We start from the raw sequence: 15,694 nt of genomic DNA, 5'->3' as shown, positions 1-15,694 counted from the left end.
TTTACTGTGATTAGCTTCACTTTGTTGTTCCACTTCGTTTTGATTCTATTCTCCTCATTTTTGTTCGGCTGTGACTTGCATGTAGATTGTAGAATACTGTGTAACAGAGTGTGATATATGGTGATCGGTGTCTCGTATGTAAATGGATGGTATTTCTGACTGTGGATTTTTTCTACTGTCCTTTCGTTGTGTCGCCTGCTACGAGCGGTTTCAATGTTTCATTGAGATCATTACACCCAAATGTAAGAAAACATTGGAGCACATGAGCCAAGAAAGAAGAACGGGGAACTTTTGTGTCTTCGTTCAATGCTTCCAAGCAGCACTTGAATACGTGCCCAGCACTTCGTCGAGCCTCAAACTCGCGTATATATGCACGTCACTGTCACTAAACGTCCTTCCTCCGCCTTGCGCGGAACTGATTTCGTTTAAGACGTGCAGAATGCGCTTCCTGATAATGTCGATGAATACCAAATTGATTAACGTAGAGTCGCCTGAGACGCCTGGAGGCGGGTTTGAAGAGGAATCTTGTGACGAGATGTAGGCAGGAGAAGGAAAGTATGGGGCTGGCGTGTGGACAGTGTCATCACCAATCCCTGGGCATTTCTACGATTATTCTTTTTAGTTAAGGGGGGTGCTAGTATCTAAAGAGGAAGTGACTCACGTCATTCGTAACATAGCCCAACGTCTTGAGAGTAGAATTATCGTCCCTCCCCTCTAATTCGTCCGCGCTCATGGACAAAACCCTATCCCGTAAGTCCATATCCTCAAGCCACGTCCTATATATCGCCTCCACGTCACCCATCTCGAACGATTCCTTTATCCACTCCCTATTCTCCTCAGTACTTCGCTTCCTTTTCCCATCCATCCCTTTTTTCTTATTCAATATCTCCACTACCTGCTTCGCAATGCCATACTGCACTCCACCTACAAACCCAAACGGATCGTGAAACGGCGACGCTGTTAGCTGGTCGTTCTTCGTGAACACACCCTTAAAGATATCGAAGCGCTGAGAGCCACTGTTAGCTAGGAAAATCGCAGGTGTATTCTTTTGCGTCGTATTTGCTCTGAGAGCCATTGGGACTGCCTAAAGTCGTTCAGGAAAGACGATATTTTCAGTCTGAATGGTAATTGATAGGATGTAGTGATTAACGAACCTGTTCTATGAAAAGCGAAAGCGATGACCCGCTGCTCGGGTAGCGATCGCTGCAATCGCAGCCCGTCAATGTTAAGTCCTTTTTTCTGAAGAGAGAACATTCGTTCACCGATCAAGCGTATAATCCTGTGGTGCGATTCCGAACGTGAAGTTCAGATCGTATCTCTTTGCAAGGTCTCTCAGACCTTGGGATACATCGAGTCCATATTGGGTATCAAAGCTACTGCTGCTACGACCAGTATGAAACTGTTGGTGGGGTTAGATAAGTTAAATACAGTGACACGGAGAGCTTATACGTAGGTGTACTTACTTCGTAGGTGAGCTTGTTGGCGTCGAGGTATCGACGCGAGAAAGTCAAGTTTGCGGGCGATGGGATCTGGCTGAAGTTCACACCTAAGGAGCATTAATACCCATCTATTATTCTTTCAGGGATAACTCACTCATCCAGCCTACCAACATTCGTTCAATAAATACGTCCAAGTAACACATAGTAAGCACATACCAACGGTCTCCATATATCTTCCGCTTTCAAGTGCCATCGAGCGTCCATCAAACTGAGCTGAAGATATAGGTCACATTTGCCTTAGTATATGCGCAATCGTTGAATTATAAAATGCAATACTTACTGCAGTCGCGGATATGCGTATGACCTCCAAAGATTAAAATTGGTGTATTCGGGTGTACAGCGCGGATGGCGTTGAATACCGTCGGCCAGTTGTCCCTATAGACAGGCATATGTCCGACGAGAAGGAAGAGGTCAGGTTCATCCGCAATCGCATCCGCAAACTGACACGTTTCCCTTATCAGAATGTAACGTAGAGTGACATCTGGAAGATCGTACCCATTTCTCCTTCACCATGTCTCCCACCTTCTGGACCGTCGTTCCGTTGTCATTAAGCATAAAGTTAAATAGCACACCAAGGCTCGTAACTTTCTTCCCCAGTGAAGTTGTGAACTTCGCAAATCTCTCGCCAACAGGTACGCTGATGTTTTTTGAAGAGCCAGGGCTAGAAGGGATGGTGATATTGACGTTTGAGGAGATGTATCGGCCCTTCCAGTGTGGTGCGAAGTCAGTGTGCATGTCAAGAGTGACGCTGTAATTGTAGAGTTCGTGGTTTCCAATTGCGAGGAGGTCATAGGGCAGTTGTTTAATGAGCTGGTTCGACTACGCATAATTGCGTTAGCATTTCAATGTTATTGCATGGGAACAGGAAACTGGAAGGTTACACTCACATGATGTGCATCTATGCCGCCAGGTGGATAGCCATCCGAGAGGCCCGTCCCATCATGCAAATCACCCGAGTCGACGAGAAGCAAATCCACGCCCTTCTGTTTAGCGATCTCTTTCATATGGGTAACAAATGATGCGAAGTCGCCGAAGTCTGCCGAATAATTTGGCTCGGGCGGTGAAGCCTTCTGGTGTCCAAGAAGCCAGCCATGGGAGTCCGTCGTATGGATGACATTGAGCTCTCCCCAGACAAGTGGACGCGTAGGCGGAGTTACCTGCGATGCGTCAGCGCGTTCGGCATATTCATGCGAGTGCCCGCGAGCGTGTGGATGGTCGCTGCACGCTCTTACAGCAGTCGCGAATACTGATAAGGAGAGTACGAGCGTGGCAAGTGCGGACCCGAGCATGGTAGGAAGAGGGTACAAGAAAGGGTGGGCTACCACTCGAGAGATTTATACAGTGGTGCGAGCCATCTTCGGGCCTGGGCTGGCATGAAAAGGAGACCTGGCACAAACAGTTACTTGCCGAAACATACCCGAAACATATGTCCTTGACTTACACTGTATCGTGGTATCTGCTTTCAGTTGTCTCATAGTCTACAATGGTAGTGGTCATGTGCAACAGAGCCCAGAACAGACGTAGGGCACAAGGCGAGGAGTTGTTCGGCAGTGCATGTGACCGCTACAATGCCAGATCTGGGCATGGCTCAACATGTTGATGCACCATATTTTTACGGCCAATTACATTCTGCTTCAGTTTCAATATCTGCAATACAATTCTCCTTTGTACTGATATAGTTGTGCGGGTCTGATCCGAAACTACAGTAGATATCCTTCATTACCCATCCTAATTCGCTAATTCATTTCCTAGGACCTGGATTTTCTCTCCTTTCTTCTCGTCGTGTCGCATGCAATAACTAATTTCATTCAGTGCATTACACCCCAATGCAAGAAAGTAGCGTCACATTGCAAACATAGAAGAAATAGGAACCTTCCTCTATACGGGCTCCGTTCAGTTAATTCCAAGCAACACTCGCAAACACGCCCAGCACTTCATTAGCCTTCAAACCCGCGTATACGCCCACATCACTCTCATTGAACGTCCTTCCTCCGCCTTGCTCGGAAGTGATCTCGTTTAAAATATCCACAACGTCCGTAGCTATAAAATCAACGAATACCAAGTCAATTGACGTAGAGTCGTCTGAGACGCCCGGAGGGAAGGCTGTTGAGGAATCTTGTGACGAGATATAGACCGGAGAAGAAAAGAATGGGGCTGGCGTGTGGATGGTGTCGTCGCCTATGCCCGGACATAACTAATTATTTATGTTAGTGAAAACGGGGAAATGATAAGTATCTGAGGATAAGGGTTACTTGCTCACATCGGTAGTAACGTATCCCATCGTCTCAATGGTAGCATTATCGTCCCTCCTCTCCAACTCGTCCGACAGAACTCTGTACCGTAGATCCATATCCTCGAGCCACGCCCTATACCTCGCCTCAACCTCACCCCTTTCGTACAACTTCTTCATCCACTCCCTTCTCTTCCTAGTACTCCGCTTCTTTTTTCTATCCGCGCCGTCTTCTTCGTTCAACTTCCCAGCAACTTGCTTCGCAACTCCATACTCCACCCCACTCACGAACCAGAATGCATCAGGAAACGGCGAGGCCGTCAACTGGTCGTTCTTCGTGAACACACCCTTGAAGATGTCAAATCGCTGAGACCCGCTGTTGGCTAAGAACAGCGCAGGGGTATCGGTTTGCGTCGTGTTTGACTGGAGAGCTGTTGGAACGGCCTGGTGTTTAACAAAGGTGATATTTTCAGTCTGGATGGTTAATAGGATTCTTCCATATGACGAACCTGTTCGATAAAAAGCGACAGTGAAGACCCGTTGCTCGGATACGGATCCCTAAAATTCCAACCGTTATTATTAAGAAAAGTCCTTTCTTATAAATATGGAAATCGTTCACCGAGAAATGGTATAGTCCTGCGGTGCGGTTCCAAACGTGAAGTTTAAGTCAAATCTCTCCGCGAGCTCCCTCAGACCTTCGGACATATCAAGTCCATTAGGGGTATCAAAGCTATTGTTGCTCCGACCAGTATGGAACTACTCATATTTAAAAAGTATAAATGATGAGAATAACTCTTTGAATAGGCGAGCTTGTACACAAGTGTACTTACTTCGTATGTGAGCCTGTTTGTATCAAGGTATCGACGAGAGAAAGACAGGTTCCCAGTCGACGAAATCTCACTGAAATTCACACCTGAAGGGAATTAAGAACCAACTTTCATGTGCCCAAAACCATATGCTCACTCAGCCAGCCTGCCCTCACTCAATCAGTAAAAAACATTTAAAGAAGCAAAAAAAGCACATACCAACAGTCTCCATATACCTCCCACTCTCAAGCGCCATCGAGCGTCCATCGAACTGAGCTGAAGGTAAAAATCGAATTTACCTCAGTATATGCGCTCTTATTGAATAAAATTGCGAGGGAGCAAAGACTCACTGCAGTCGCGGATATGTGTATGACCTCCAAAGATCAAAATCGGCGTCTGCGGGTGCACTGCGCGAATGGCATTGAATACCGTCGGCCAATTATCCTTCGAAACAGGCATATGTCCAGCGAGAAGGAACAGATCAGGTTCTTCCGCGATCGCCTCCGCAAACTGACGTTTCTCTCAGCAAATTGTTGCGTAAATAAAATCCAGGTAGACATACCCATTGTTCCTTAACCATATCTTCAACCTTCTGGACCGTCGTTCCGTCATCGTTGCCTGTAAAATCGAATAAAACGCCAAGACTTGTAACCTTCTTTCCCAGTGCAGTTGTGAACTTCGCAAATCTCTCGCCTACAGGCACGCTGACATTTTGTGAAGCGTCGGAGCTGGAAGGGATAGTGATATTGACATTTGAGGAGAGGTATCGGCCATTCCAGTGCGGTGCGAAGTCTGTGTGCATATCCAGTGTATTGTTGTATATGTACAGCTCATGATTCCCGATTGCGAGAAGGTCATAGGGAAGTTGTTTAATGAACTGGTTCGACTACATAAGATTGGGTTAGCACTTCAAAGTTATTACACAGTGAACAGGAAACCTGGATGAATACACTCACGTCATGCGCATCGACACCGCCGGGTGGAAAACCATCCGAAAGGCCCGTCCCATCATGCAAATCACCCGAGTCGACAAGAAGTAAATCCACACCCTTCTCCTCTGCGATCTCCTTCATATGGCTGACGAACGATGCAAAGTCACCAAAATCCGCCGAATAATTTGGCTCGGGCGGTGAAGCCTTCTGGTGTCCAAGAAGCCAGCCGTGAGAGTCCGTCGTATGGATGACATTGAGCTCTCCCCAGACAAGTGGACGCGTAGGCGGAGTTATCGGCGATGCGTTATCGCGTTTAGCATATCCATACGTGTGTCCGCGAGCTTGCAAATGGTCGCCACAAGCACTTACGGCAGTCGCGAATACCGATAAGAAGAGTACGAGACGAGCAGGTGTGGACCCGAGCATGGTATGGAGGGGGATGCTCGTAGCAGCACGACCGGTTTGCTCACTGCTTGGCGGAAAGCGCGGGCCACCACCCGCGGGGTTTTATACGGCGGTACGCCTCATACGAGGAACACAACAAACCCGGCTGCCTTCGCGTCTGGCCTGGCATCAAAATTACTCCTGACACACCGATCAATTGCTTGCCGACATATCCGAAGCATTTGTCCCTGACTTGCTCCATATCATAATCCTAGAGCACTTGTTGTCTAATGTCTATCTGGTGTTAATATGTCTCTTTATCTTTGCAGTATGTTACCCAGTATGGCAGTAATCATGTGCAGCAGAACAGATGCAGAGCAGAGCATTGAGCAAAGGAGGTAAGGGGTGCTCGTCAGTACACGTGATGAGCACAATGCCAGATCCGGCTAAACTTCCTCACTCACTCATGTTCATCCGTCGATTAGATTCCGTTTCAGTGTCAATCTCTTCAGTGTAACGTTCCTTGTACGTATACAATTTATGTGTCTGATCCGTGGGACTGATCTCCTTTTTTCCCATCCAAATTCGCCAATTCATTTAGCAGGAAGAACAAACCATTTGCGCATGATTTATCTCTCAGCATCTCCGAGCCCGAGCCATTGCCCCATATATTATGATATAACGTGTTCGCTGATCTAAATACCCCACAATCCACTGCAACTCAGCAACTAGATGTTGACCAGGAACTTCTACCCTCGACCAGCCGAACCAGGCAAATTCACCTCCGTCAACCCGCGCAAACTCCTACCATTGCGGGAGCCACCCGCTCCCCTGCTACTCTACCCCCCAATCCTTCCCTCAGAAGCTCAGCAAAGATGTAACAGACCCAGTCCAATCTCTACAGAATATGCTCTCTCAACACACATCGTCCCTGCAGCCTATCCACGTGTCACGCCATTTGTGCCTCTCCCAGCTTCTTTCGCTTCCCTTCATTCATCAACTTCCCGCTTAAACAAGGAAGAAAGGAAATCCCTATCTAAGAAGATAACGGAGGAGATCATTTGCTTCAAACAACGCCAGGCTGCAGGCGAGTTCCCACCGGACGAACGCGAAGACCGGGTACTATGGAACTGCGTATCACGATATTATCGCAGGTCTCTACTAGAACTGGCGGGAGAACAAGAAAGGAAGAAGAGGATTACGCTCTTCTTGACCCATGCTAACGGGTTTCCGAGGGAGGTATGGTGACCATTCAAATTTATTTTGCGTTGTAAATCTTGAAGTCGATAGCAATGACAGACTTGGGAACCGTTCATACGTCATCTAGTCTCGATAATAGAGCATTCAGATAATAGCTCTGTACTCGTGGACGAGATCTGGTCATTCGAAGCAGTGCAACACGGCGATGCGGCATTAATCAACGAGGACAAGCTCGGTGCACTCTGTACGCCTTCCTCTCTCATTCCTTCACTCGTACTGACGTAATCCTTGGTATTTTGGAACTGAAAGACGACTGGTCGGACTACTCACGCGACATCCTGAATTTCCTCACGCGCTACCTGCCGTCTCGGTCCCAATCTTTCAACTCGGAGCTTCCTGTGCACCTCCCGCGCGTTTCCGACCGAGTCGAGAGAATCCGTCTCGAGAGGGGATTCGAAGATGAACGCACGCTCGTTTGTGTTGGCCATTCTATGGGCGGATCTGCAGTGTATGTCGCGGTTTCTTCCGTTTCGGGCCTGTTTGATTCAACGACATCTATATTTATCTGTATTTTAATTCCAAAAGAGCTTTAGCAGCACTAACCATTCCATCCATCTTCACTGCACTAACGCTGGTCGACCCTGTGATCATCCCTCCATACGCTGATCGCGGTTCGAACATCTACGCACTCTGCTTAGGTGCTATCGCACGACGACATGAGTGGCCGAGCAGGTCTGTTACATCACATTGTAAACGCAAATATCCTGGTATTGACTGTCTAATCAGGGAAGAAGCTCGAAAGTTATTAGCAGCTTCGCCGTTCTTTGCAGTTTGGGAGCCAGCTGTCTTAAATGCCTACGTTGAGTGTGGCCTTACGCCTATCTCACCATCCTCTTCGTCATCTCAGGGGGTGAGATTGAAGATGTCTGGCGTCCAAGTACGCGTACAACTTCTTTATTTCTTTCCCTCTCGGACTCACCAAATTATCTAATCTATCTATGGTGGATCGACAATCTGACAATCCTCGACATACGTAGGAAGCCAACGTGTTTGCAGAATCCCGTGTCTCATTCGAGATTTTCGAAAGACTCAAAGACCTCGATCCACGCATTGCGTTACACTGGGTAATGGCGGGTAAAGAATCTTGGATGTACGTCTATATCTATAGATCTATGAATCTTCTCTGCTAGTATTCATTGTCTTGCCGCCTGTGGTACGTTCATGCCACCTGCATAGTACGGGAAGCGAGGCAGCGACGCGAGACCTTGTTTGGAGGCGACCTGCCAATGCGACCAACTCGCAAATTGTTGATTCTGCACACCTCGTAAGTCTTTAATCACGGCGTTTCATGTTGTGATCGCATCAGCTACATTGATATTTTGCGTATCCTTTCATGTTGCAGATTGCACAACAGGCGCCCGAGGAGCTAGCACTCGAAGTCCATGCGTTTCTGGAGAGGTTGTTCGGAGGAGTAAACGCAAAGGCACGACTCTAGAATTCGCTCACGATATGGGTATACTAGGAAGGCCCCGGTTGTATGTATTATTCTTTGTGCTATTTCAACATAGCTGTAACGTTGGGACGTCATATTGTGTTGATTGGCGCAAAGTAGACACTAGCGCCACAAGTGCCATGATACCTTTTCGTTACATACAACACTGCCAATAAAGAAATGGCTCACAATGTAGGAGAGCCTTTGGCCTTTTTCTGCCCCAGATTAAAGAGAGCTTCCCTGTCCATGCTGCTATCGCATGGGCAACACTGGAAATGTAACTGGATACTACTTTACCCCTGCGTTCTAAGTCCTTTATGTCTGTATAGTTAGTTTGGAAAGAACGGTGGACAGTGGCGAAGTATTGTAATCCACAAGACAAACTGTACGTGCCAACTATACAGTGTACTAATCTCCTCTATCAGTTGCATTTACCAAGTTGTACTGTCCAATCGCTCCCCCATTCTGTCAGCTGAGCTAGCGATTCAATTCCATCAAACAGTACAATGTTCTTCTTCTGTGCTATTGATCATCCTCTCTGCTACTCCAGTTCTCTCCATTTTTTCTCTAGGAGTATTTCTAAGTCGAAGCCGATCTTCTCACCAATATTGTCAAGCGCGTTGTCTGTAGTCAACCCATACTTATTGTGTCTGTTGTTTATACCGATCTCATCGCTTGTCATACCTTCCTGACTTTGCTTTTTAATAAAGAGCAGACAACAATTTTCAAAAATAAAAATAAGAACGATATTAATGATGTGCCAAATACTTATCACCTTAAAACATGATGCCAGCATATACTCTGTACCATGAATGAGTGTTGTATTTTTCTGCACAATGTACCTAAAACAGGTACTGTAATCAACAGCTACTGTTCTCATTACTGTAAGAGTATAAAAAAGCAAACTGCTAACCACCCTCATGTAGTATTATATGAGATTACTTGTTTGCTACACTATACATCTACTAGTACTTGAAACAGCATCAATTGATGGGTGTTTTTGCAATTGTGTACCTATATATTTTGGTCCATTGCATAAAATCAGGCATGGAATACATGGCCAATATCAAGTACTACAATGTTGCAGAATATCATTATAGCCATCTTGAAATGCACTGAAGGTGTTGGCTTACAAGTTGATATAGTGATTACATCTGATTTCTTTGTACAGCTTTGCTTGATTTTAGAAGACAGTACATAAGATAGGTGGGAGATCTTGCTAGAATACTGAGGCTTCAACAGGTAGTCTGCCTTCTTACCTCATTTTACATCAAGAAAGAGATGTCTGTCTCTGATAACCTTGAGTTGATAACAATGTATTCCAAGCAGCAGTGCCTTGAAGACAAGTGCATACGATATCTCTTTCCAAGTAGTAGTTTTTATGTTTCACTGTTAACTACTTTATGCTAATCCATAAAAAAAAGAACATGCACTCTATTTACTCATTAATGATATATGTGTTTGGAAATGCTATGAAGGGGGAAAAGAACAGTATTATGCAACCGGTAAGATTTATAGTCCTAGAATATACGAGTGTGAATAGGCACTAACTGGTTTGTGCCTTGACAAAGCCACTATTGAGGGAGCATCGGATAAACGAGTCCAGGGAAACATTAAAACAAACTTGTACAATGCCCTCGTTTCATTGTCGAAACAGTTTGGTAGGTTGTTTGTCTTATGTTTTCCTTTTTGATGAGCTCTGCCAATACCTAAATATCTGTTAGATGAAGCTAAAAGAGGACGGTCGCCACGTCGCTGATAGTAGTTCTTTCGAGATCGGATCGGGCGGAAGAATGTGATGTAGATGATGCAAAGGAAGGGTGAGGGTGAGAAGACGTGGATCTATGTATTATTATAGCTACTCTCTCATAGTATATACTACTCCTTTACTGTTTGGTATGTTAATATTTCCCCCCTTTATTCTAGTCACTTGATACATTGTCAATTGATGGATTATGTTGAAACTGTACTAGTTCCTGTTCATTGTACAACATTTATAGGAATATATTAGGTACTTTGATGTTTCAGATTATTATAACTATGCTAGAATGAACTAATTATATATATCTTTAGTATCTCTGTATGCTGACATTGACTTATGAGCTGATATTATAATGTAATACTTGATTCTTAGAATGCTAGTAGTGCAACAAGGAGAATATATAAACCTGTGTATTATAGGAGAATGTCATCAACCATCATACTCTATATTCCTTGAGAGATGTCTAAGAAAACTGAGATTGCTATTGAATTGGAACAGTCATTCAAAAGAGATGAAATTCTCTCAAAAAGCCACTTAAAGCAACTCTTCCCAAGTAAGAAACCTTGTACTCAAATGCTTATATGTATATACTGATGCAAAAAAGTCGACTCATTCAAAGAGACTGTTAGTGAGGTATGTATCTGGTATGACAAGAACGAATGTTGATATTATGCAACTGGTGAGACTGATAGTTATAATGTGTATAACTTTTCTACAAGGGTGGTAACTAATTCTCTTTATAATGATTAAACTATCTATACATACTGTAAGCAAACATCTTACAAGTCTACTAGACCTAGTAAGAGTTTGAAGGGGAGTGTTAAGACAAGACTACACAAGAGTATGTCTCAGATGATATAAACTACATTACAAGCAATGACGAACGATGATGGAATACCTTCCATCATACATTCTACATCTGAGACATACCTACATAGTATATATAGACTAACTAATCAACAGACAATGAAGCAAGCTGCAAGAGAGCAAGCCGAGTCCACTATCCCCCCTCTTTGTGTGATCTCTCTAAGCCTCTCACATAACCTCTTTCCCCTTTCTTAACAGTCCCTCAAGAGTAGCTTGTTGTGGCTGCATTGTACAATTGTTTGTTTGTGTAATGCATTTATAACTTAATGTAGTTAATAATAATATTATTAGCATTATAGTAATGCATTGTCTGTTCTGTGTACTGTCTGTTCCGAGTGTCATCCACTTTGTGTTAAGTTTGTCCAATGTTATATTGATTAAGTATATTTAATTAGTTTGTTTGTTTGTAATATACTGTTCAATAACAGCATTGTTATTGCAATAGATTGTTTGTAAATGTTATTAAATAATTTATAAATGCTTCAGAGACCTGCAGAATCTTGTCAGCATGTGTAGGTACGTATATGTGCATATTTAAATCATAAATGTAATTGCTTGTTTCGTTTTATTGTTTGTTATTCAGTCATATTGTTTGTTATTAAGTTTGTTTGAGTACTCTAGTAATTTCCTTTTTACTTTGCTGTGAAACTAATGAATCATGCTAGTAAAATGTATATTCAATGTTGCAATGATATCCTTCTTTAATCATCACTGTCTGTGTTTGTCTATGTTTGTATATGTGTTAAGCATTCAGCAATAGCTGATTTATGTCTTTGGATTGAAGCTTTGCATTGATTGTATATTGTAATATTAATAATAATATTTGTTTTTGCCAGATTGCTTCATTCTGAGATCAATGAGGTTTTATGCTAACATATATTTGTTGCATAGGTGTTATGTCTGGCTGCAGGCATCTTGCTATGTGTCTAGGTGCATTGTGTATGTATTATATCATGAATGTACTGTTTGTTCGTTTGCTTTACATTATCGTTTATAGTTATGTGTATTAATTTATTAATGTTATGTTCATTAATTGATTGTTTCTAATACATCCTGAGTAACTATGCAATCTGTCACATTGTTTCTTTAATAGCCAACATAGTTATCTGTTGTAAATCATTACTAACATGTGTTTGTATTATTTATCATTAACAATGTTATTGTGAATTGTTACAATTGTAGTATTGTGTATATATATGTGTATGTTATGGCTATTGTTCTTTGCTTTTTCTTTTGCAAAGAATGATGTATTGTAACACAATCTGTATATAAGTGATATATTGGATTATGTTTACTATAATCATCTCCTAGCATTCTTTAGTTAATCTAGTGCTATGCACAATTGTAGTATTTGTTTAATGTTTTATTTGTTAATTGGTTTGCTAGGTAAAACGTTTTATATATTAGTTTTATTTATTTTATTTGAATCATTGTATAGATATACTTATTAGTATCTATCCAATGTATTTCATAGTATTATAATACTGTTCACACTTGTATTAATTGCACAGTGAGGGCAAATTAATTGTTTGTACAAGAATTGATTTAATAGTTTTATTTGATTATATGTATGTGCTCCATACTTGTTTATATAGTTATTATCTGTGTATTGTTCGGTTGTAGTTGCAAATTATATCACAATTATATTCGTATTATCCTATGGATATATTATTTATTGTTTTATGTACGTTCTGAAGTATTATTTTCGTTATTCATCACTTTTATCCATGAACTATAGTCTGGATTAATGAATTATTTTGTTATATGATGTGATAATTGTCTGTATATTATTTATTTTCGTATTAAACACTGTTAAGTTAATTATATTATCATATTAATATTATTTGCCAAGTATGAGCATTTGTTTCATAGTAGAATCATTATTTATTTAATGTTGAAGTTCAATTGCACATTGTGTTGACTTCCATTATTTAGTTCTGATTGACATAGTTTTGCTTCGTACTGAATGATTTACCTTTATGATCTGTTATGTCTGTCTGTAACTTCTATTGCTTAGTCAGTGCTTAGTCCATGCATTTTGTTATTCTATTTTTCATAGTGTCTATAGTGTTATACTTTCTGTTCCATTGTTTATATTTAGTTATTAATTTTTTGTACATATTATCCATTTTCTCCCCTTCAATTCAAGAAGGTATTTCTTTGAAGAATTGGATATTTCTTTAATTGTTTATTAATCGTTGTTATAATATAATATTTATATATAATAATTGTAATTGCTTTCATGGTTCGATTTCTAATTATTAGTATTTTAAAGCAGTGTGTATTGTTTGTTATGTTCTATAATGAGTAATTTAAATGTTATTACTATTATATTTTTGTTACTGTTAACGTTCATCAACTTATATAATGTGTATTTTGTTCATTATAGTAGATAGGTACACATTATGTATAATATACAAGTTTTGTTTGTGCTCATTATCTTTTATTAATAATTGTTCATAACTATGAATGAATATTTTGTTTTTGTGTTGAAAACATATGGTAATTCGTTTGTTTCTGTATAATATTCATTTAATAACATTGTAATTATTATTTATGTAGTGTTTTTAGTAAATGCACTGAGTTCTATTAAGTATGCTTGTGTCTGTTATTACCTATTTTATATTATACTGTCTGAGATATCAGCTTAAACATTTTATTAGTTTATTTAATCATATTATATTATGATTGTTTTTGATTGTAATTATAATAATAATAATGTGTTTGTAATAATAATATTTGTATTATTCGTTATAATAGCCTTATCAGCTTAATACTTTGCTCCTACAAGCTACATTGTTACAATGTAAATTTAATAATTGTTTGTTAAGGTATATATGCTGTACAGTTGATGTTGCTGTTACAACTTCAAAATTTATTATATAATTAGCTGCCATGATAACATGTTCTGTGTAATTAAGTTGTATTGATGCATTGTTTCGAGTATATTAGAGATATAACTCTTTCGTTCGTCATTAGTATACATTTACACAATTGTATTAATGTGTAAAATAGTATCATTTGTTTAATAATTATAATTTTTGCACTTGTCTTGTGCCATAATCAGTATTTACACATTATAACATTATTCTTTCATGTGTAGTTAGTTTATACACTCTGTAGTGTTGTTTTTGGTTTGTAGTTATTCATTATACTTTTGTATGTCTGTACTCGTCTGTATATCTTAGATATGTGTATTATATTTGGTATCTGATAAGTAATTGCAATATCTGACATGTAACTGCTGAATCCAATATGTTACATATAATTGCTCAACCATAATATGTGTTAGTTATTATATTGTTCTGTATTCGTTCTGTTAGTTCTATCTGTATTATTATCATTATTATCATTATTATTATTGTTATTATAGTGTCTGTAATTATATTATTGTTTATAATACATGTTAAATGTTTTATTTATTCAATTTAATATACTGTTTAGCATATATGTGCTTGTTTTGAGCATTAATTGTTTGGCTGTAATATTACTATATGTGTTATAATTTGATTTATGCTATAACATATGTATGCTTGTTGACAGTGTCAATCATTTGTACTATTGTAATGTTAATAGCAGAAGAGTAGTGTTTACTTTATTAATCTTTTTAACATTTGTCTGTAGTATGATCAGTTAATTTATTATAACATGATCTCTGTGATATTATAGAATATTTTAGCATTTAATAATCACAGTAAGTGATACTCATTGTAGTTTCAATGTTGCCTGCATAGATTATGTTACTACTGGGCTAATGATCATAATCACTAAGATGACAATCATATAATGTCTGGGTTGTATGTAGTATGGTAGATTGTGTGTCTACAGTGTATTGATTCATGTTTGGGATACTCAGACAGGTGAGTTGAGTTCTGTGTTGTAGTATGCTGTGTGCATGCATGTGATGCATAGAACTGCATGGAGCATAGATGTAGTAGAGTGTAGATAAAGTGTAGGCAGGGAGCACAAGGCTCATAACCTGTTAAGAAAGGGGAAAGAGGTTATGTGAGAGGCTTAGAGAGATTACACAAAGAGGGGGGATAGTGGACTCAGCTTGCTCTCTTGCAGCTTGCTTCATTGTCTGTTGATTAGTTAGTCTATATATACTATGTAAGTATGTCTCAGATGTAGAATGTATGATGGAAGGTATTCCATCATCATTTGTCATTACTTGTAATGTAGTTTATATCATCTGAGACATACTCTTGTGTAGTCTTGTCTTAACAGGGACTAAACAAAAGAATCAGTAGAGATTACATAATAGGCAAATATGATACTCTTAGTTCATTAGCAAGAAACCTCAGTAGGTCATTTGTCTTAAGCTTTCCTTCTTTGCTGGACCTGCTAACTGTCAGCAACAGTGTAGAGGGGACCTGAAGGCTCAGTAAGGGGACCCAGGCTACAACTATCCTACACAACAGAAATATGGAATGTAAGCACTAGAACATAGTTGGAACTTGCAGAACAGGTAGAGAGAGAGAGTGAGACAAGAGTAGAGTATATAGAGTGAGTCTAAGAGTAC

The 15,694-nt window shown here is 40.3% G+C and overlaps 3 protein-coding genes across 3 annotated transcripts; 1 reads left to right on the top strand and 2 right to left on the bottom strand.

The window, feature by feature from the left end:
- Positions 1-303: 303 nt before the first annotated feature.
- On the bottom strand, positions 304-2,788 carry FOMMEDRAFT_168595 (uncharacterized protein; the record flags this gene model as incomplete). Its single annotated transcript, XM_007267389.1, has 10 exons — positions 304-603; positions 662-1,084; positions 1,155-1,203; positions 1,263-1,399; positions 1,464-1,546; positions 1,594-1,602; positions 1,656-1,712; positions 1,780-1,939; positions 1,995-2,318; positions 2,387-2,788. The coding sequence occupies 10 exons, from the start codon at positions 2,786-2,788 to the stop codon at positions 304-306; spliced, it is 1,944 nt and encodes a 647-aa protein (XP_007267451.1).
- Positions 2,789-3,396: 608 nt separating this feature from the next.
- FOMMEDRAFT_134659 (uncharacterized protein) lies at positions 3,397-5,893 on the bottom strand (the record flags this gene model as incomplete). The annotated part of the gene is made up of 9 exons (XM_007267388.1): positions 3,397-3,693; positions 3,760-4,173; positions 4,239-4,287; positions 4,349-4,485; positions 4,560-4,642; positions 4,755-4,811; positions 4,886-5,045; positions 5,098-5,421; positions 5,492-5,893. The coding sequence occupies 9 exons, from the start codon at positions 5,891-5,893 to the stop codon at positions 3,397-3,399; spliced, it is 1,923 nt and encodes a 640-aa protein (XP_007267450.1).
- Positions 5,894-6,583: 690 nt separating this feature from the next.
- Positions 6,584-8,573, top strand: FOMMEDRAFT_168593 (uncharacterized protein; the record flags this gene model as incomplete). Its single annotated transcript, XM_007267387.1, has 8 exons — positions 6,584-7,090; positions 7,151-7,295; positions 7,361-7,559; positions 7,637-7,783; positions 7,838-7,988; positions 8,089-8,201; positions 8,288-8,375; positions 8,454-8,573. 8 exons carry the CDS (start codon positions 6,584-6,586, stop codon positions 8,544-8,546), a joined length of 1,443 nt encoding a protein of 480 aa, XP_007267449.1. The 3' UTR covers positions 8,547-8,573.
- Between the last annotated feature and the right edge of the window lie 7,121 nt (positions 8,574-15,694).

This window comes from Fomitiporia mediterranea (assembly GCF_000271605.1).
Source record: "Fomitiporia mediterranea MF3/22 unplaced genomic scaffold FOMMEscaffold_7, whole genome shotgun sequence".
Lineage (NCBI taxonomy): Eukaryota > Fungi > Basidiomycota > Agaricomycetes > Hymenochaetales > Hymenochaetaceae > Fomitiporia > Fomitiporia mediterranea.
This window is presented reverse-complemented; position numbering and strand designations above follow the sequence as displayed.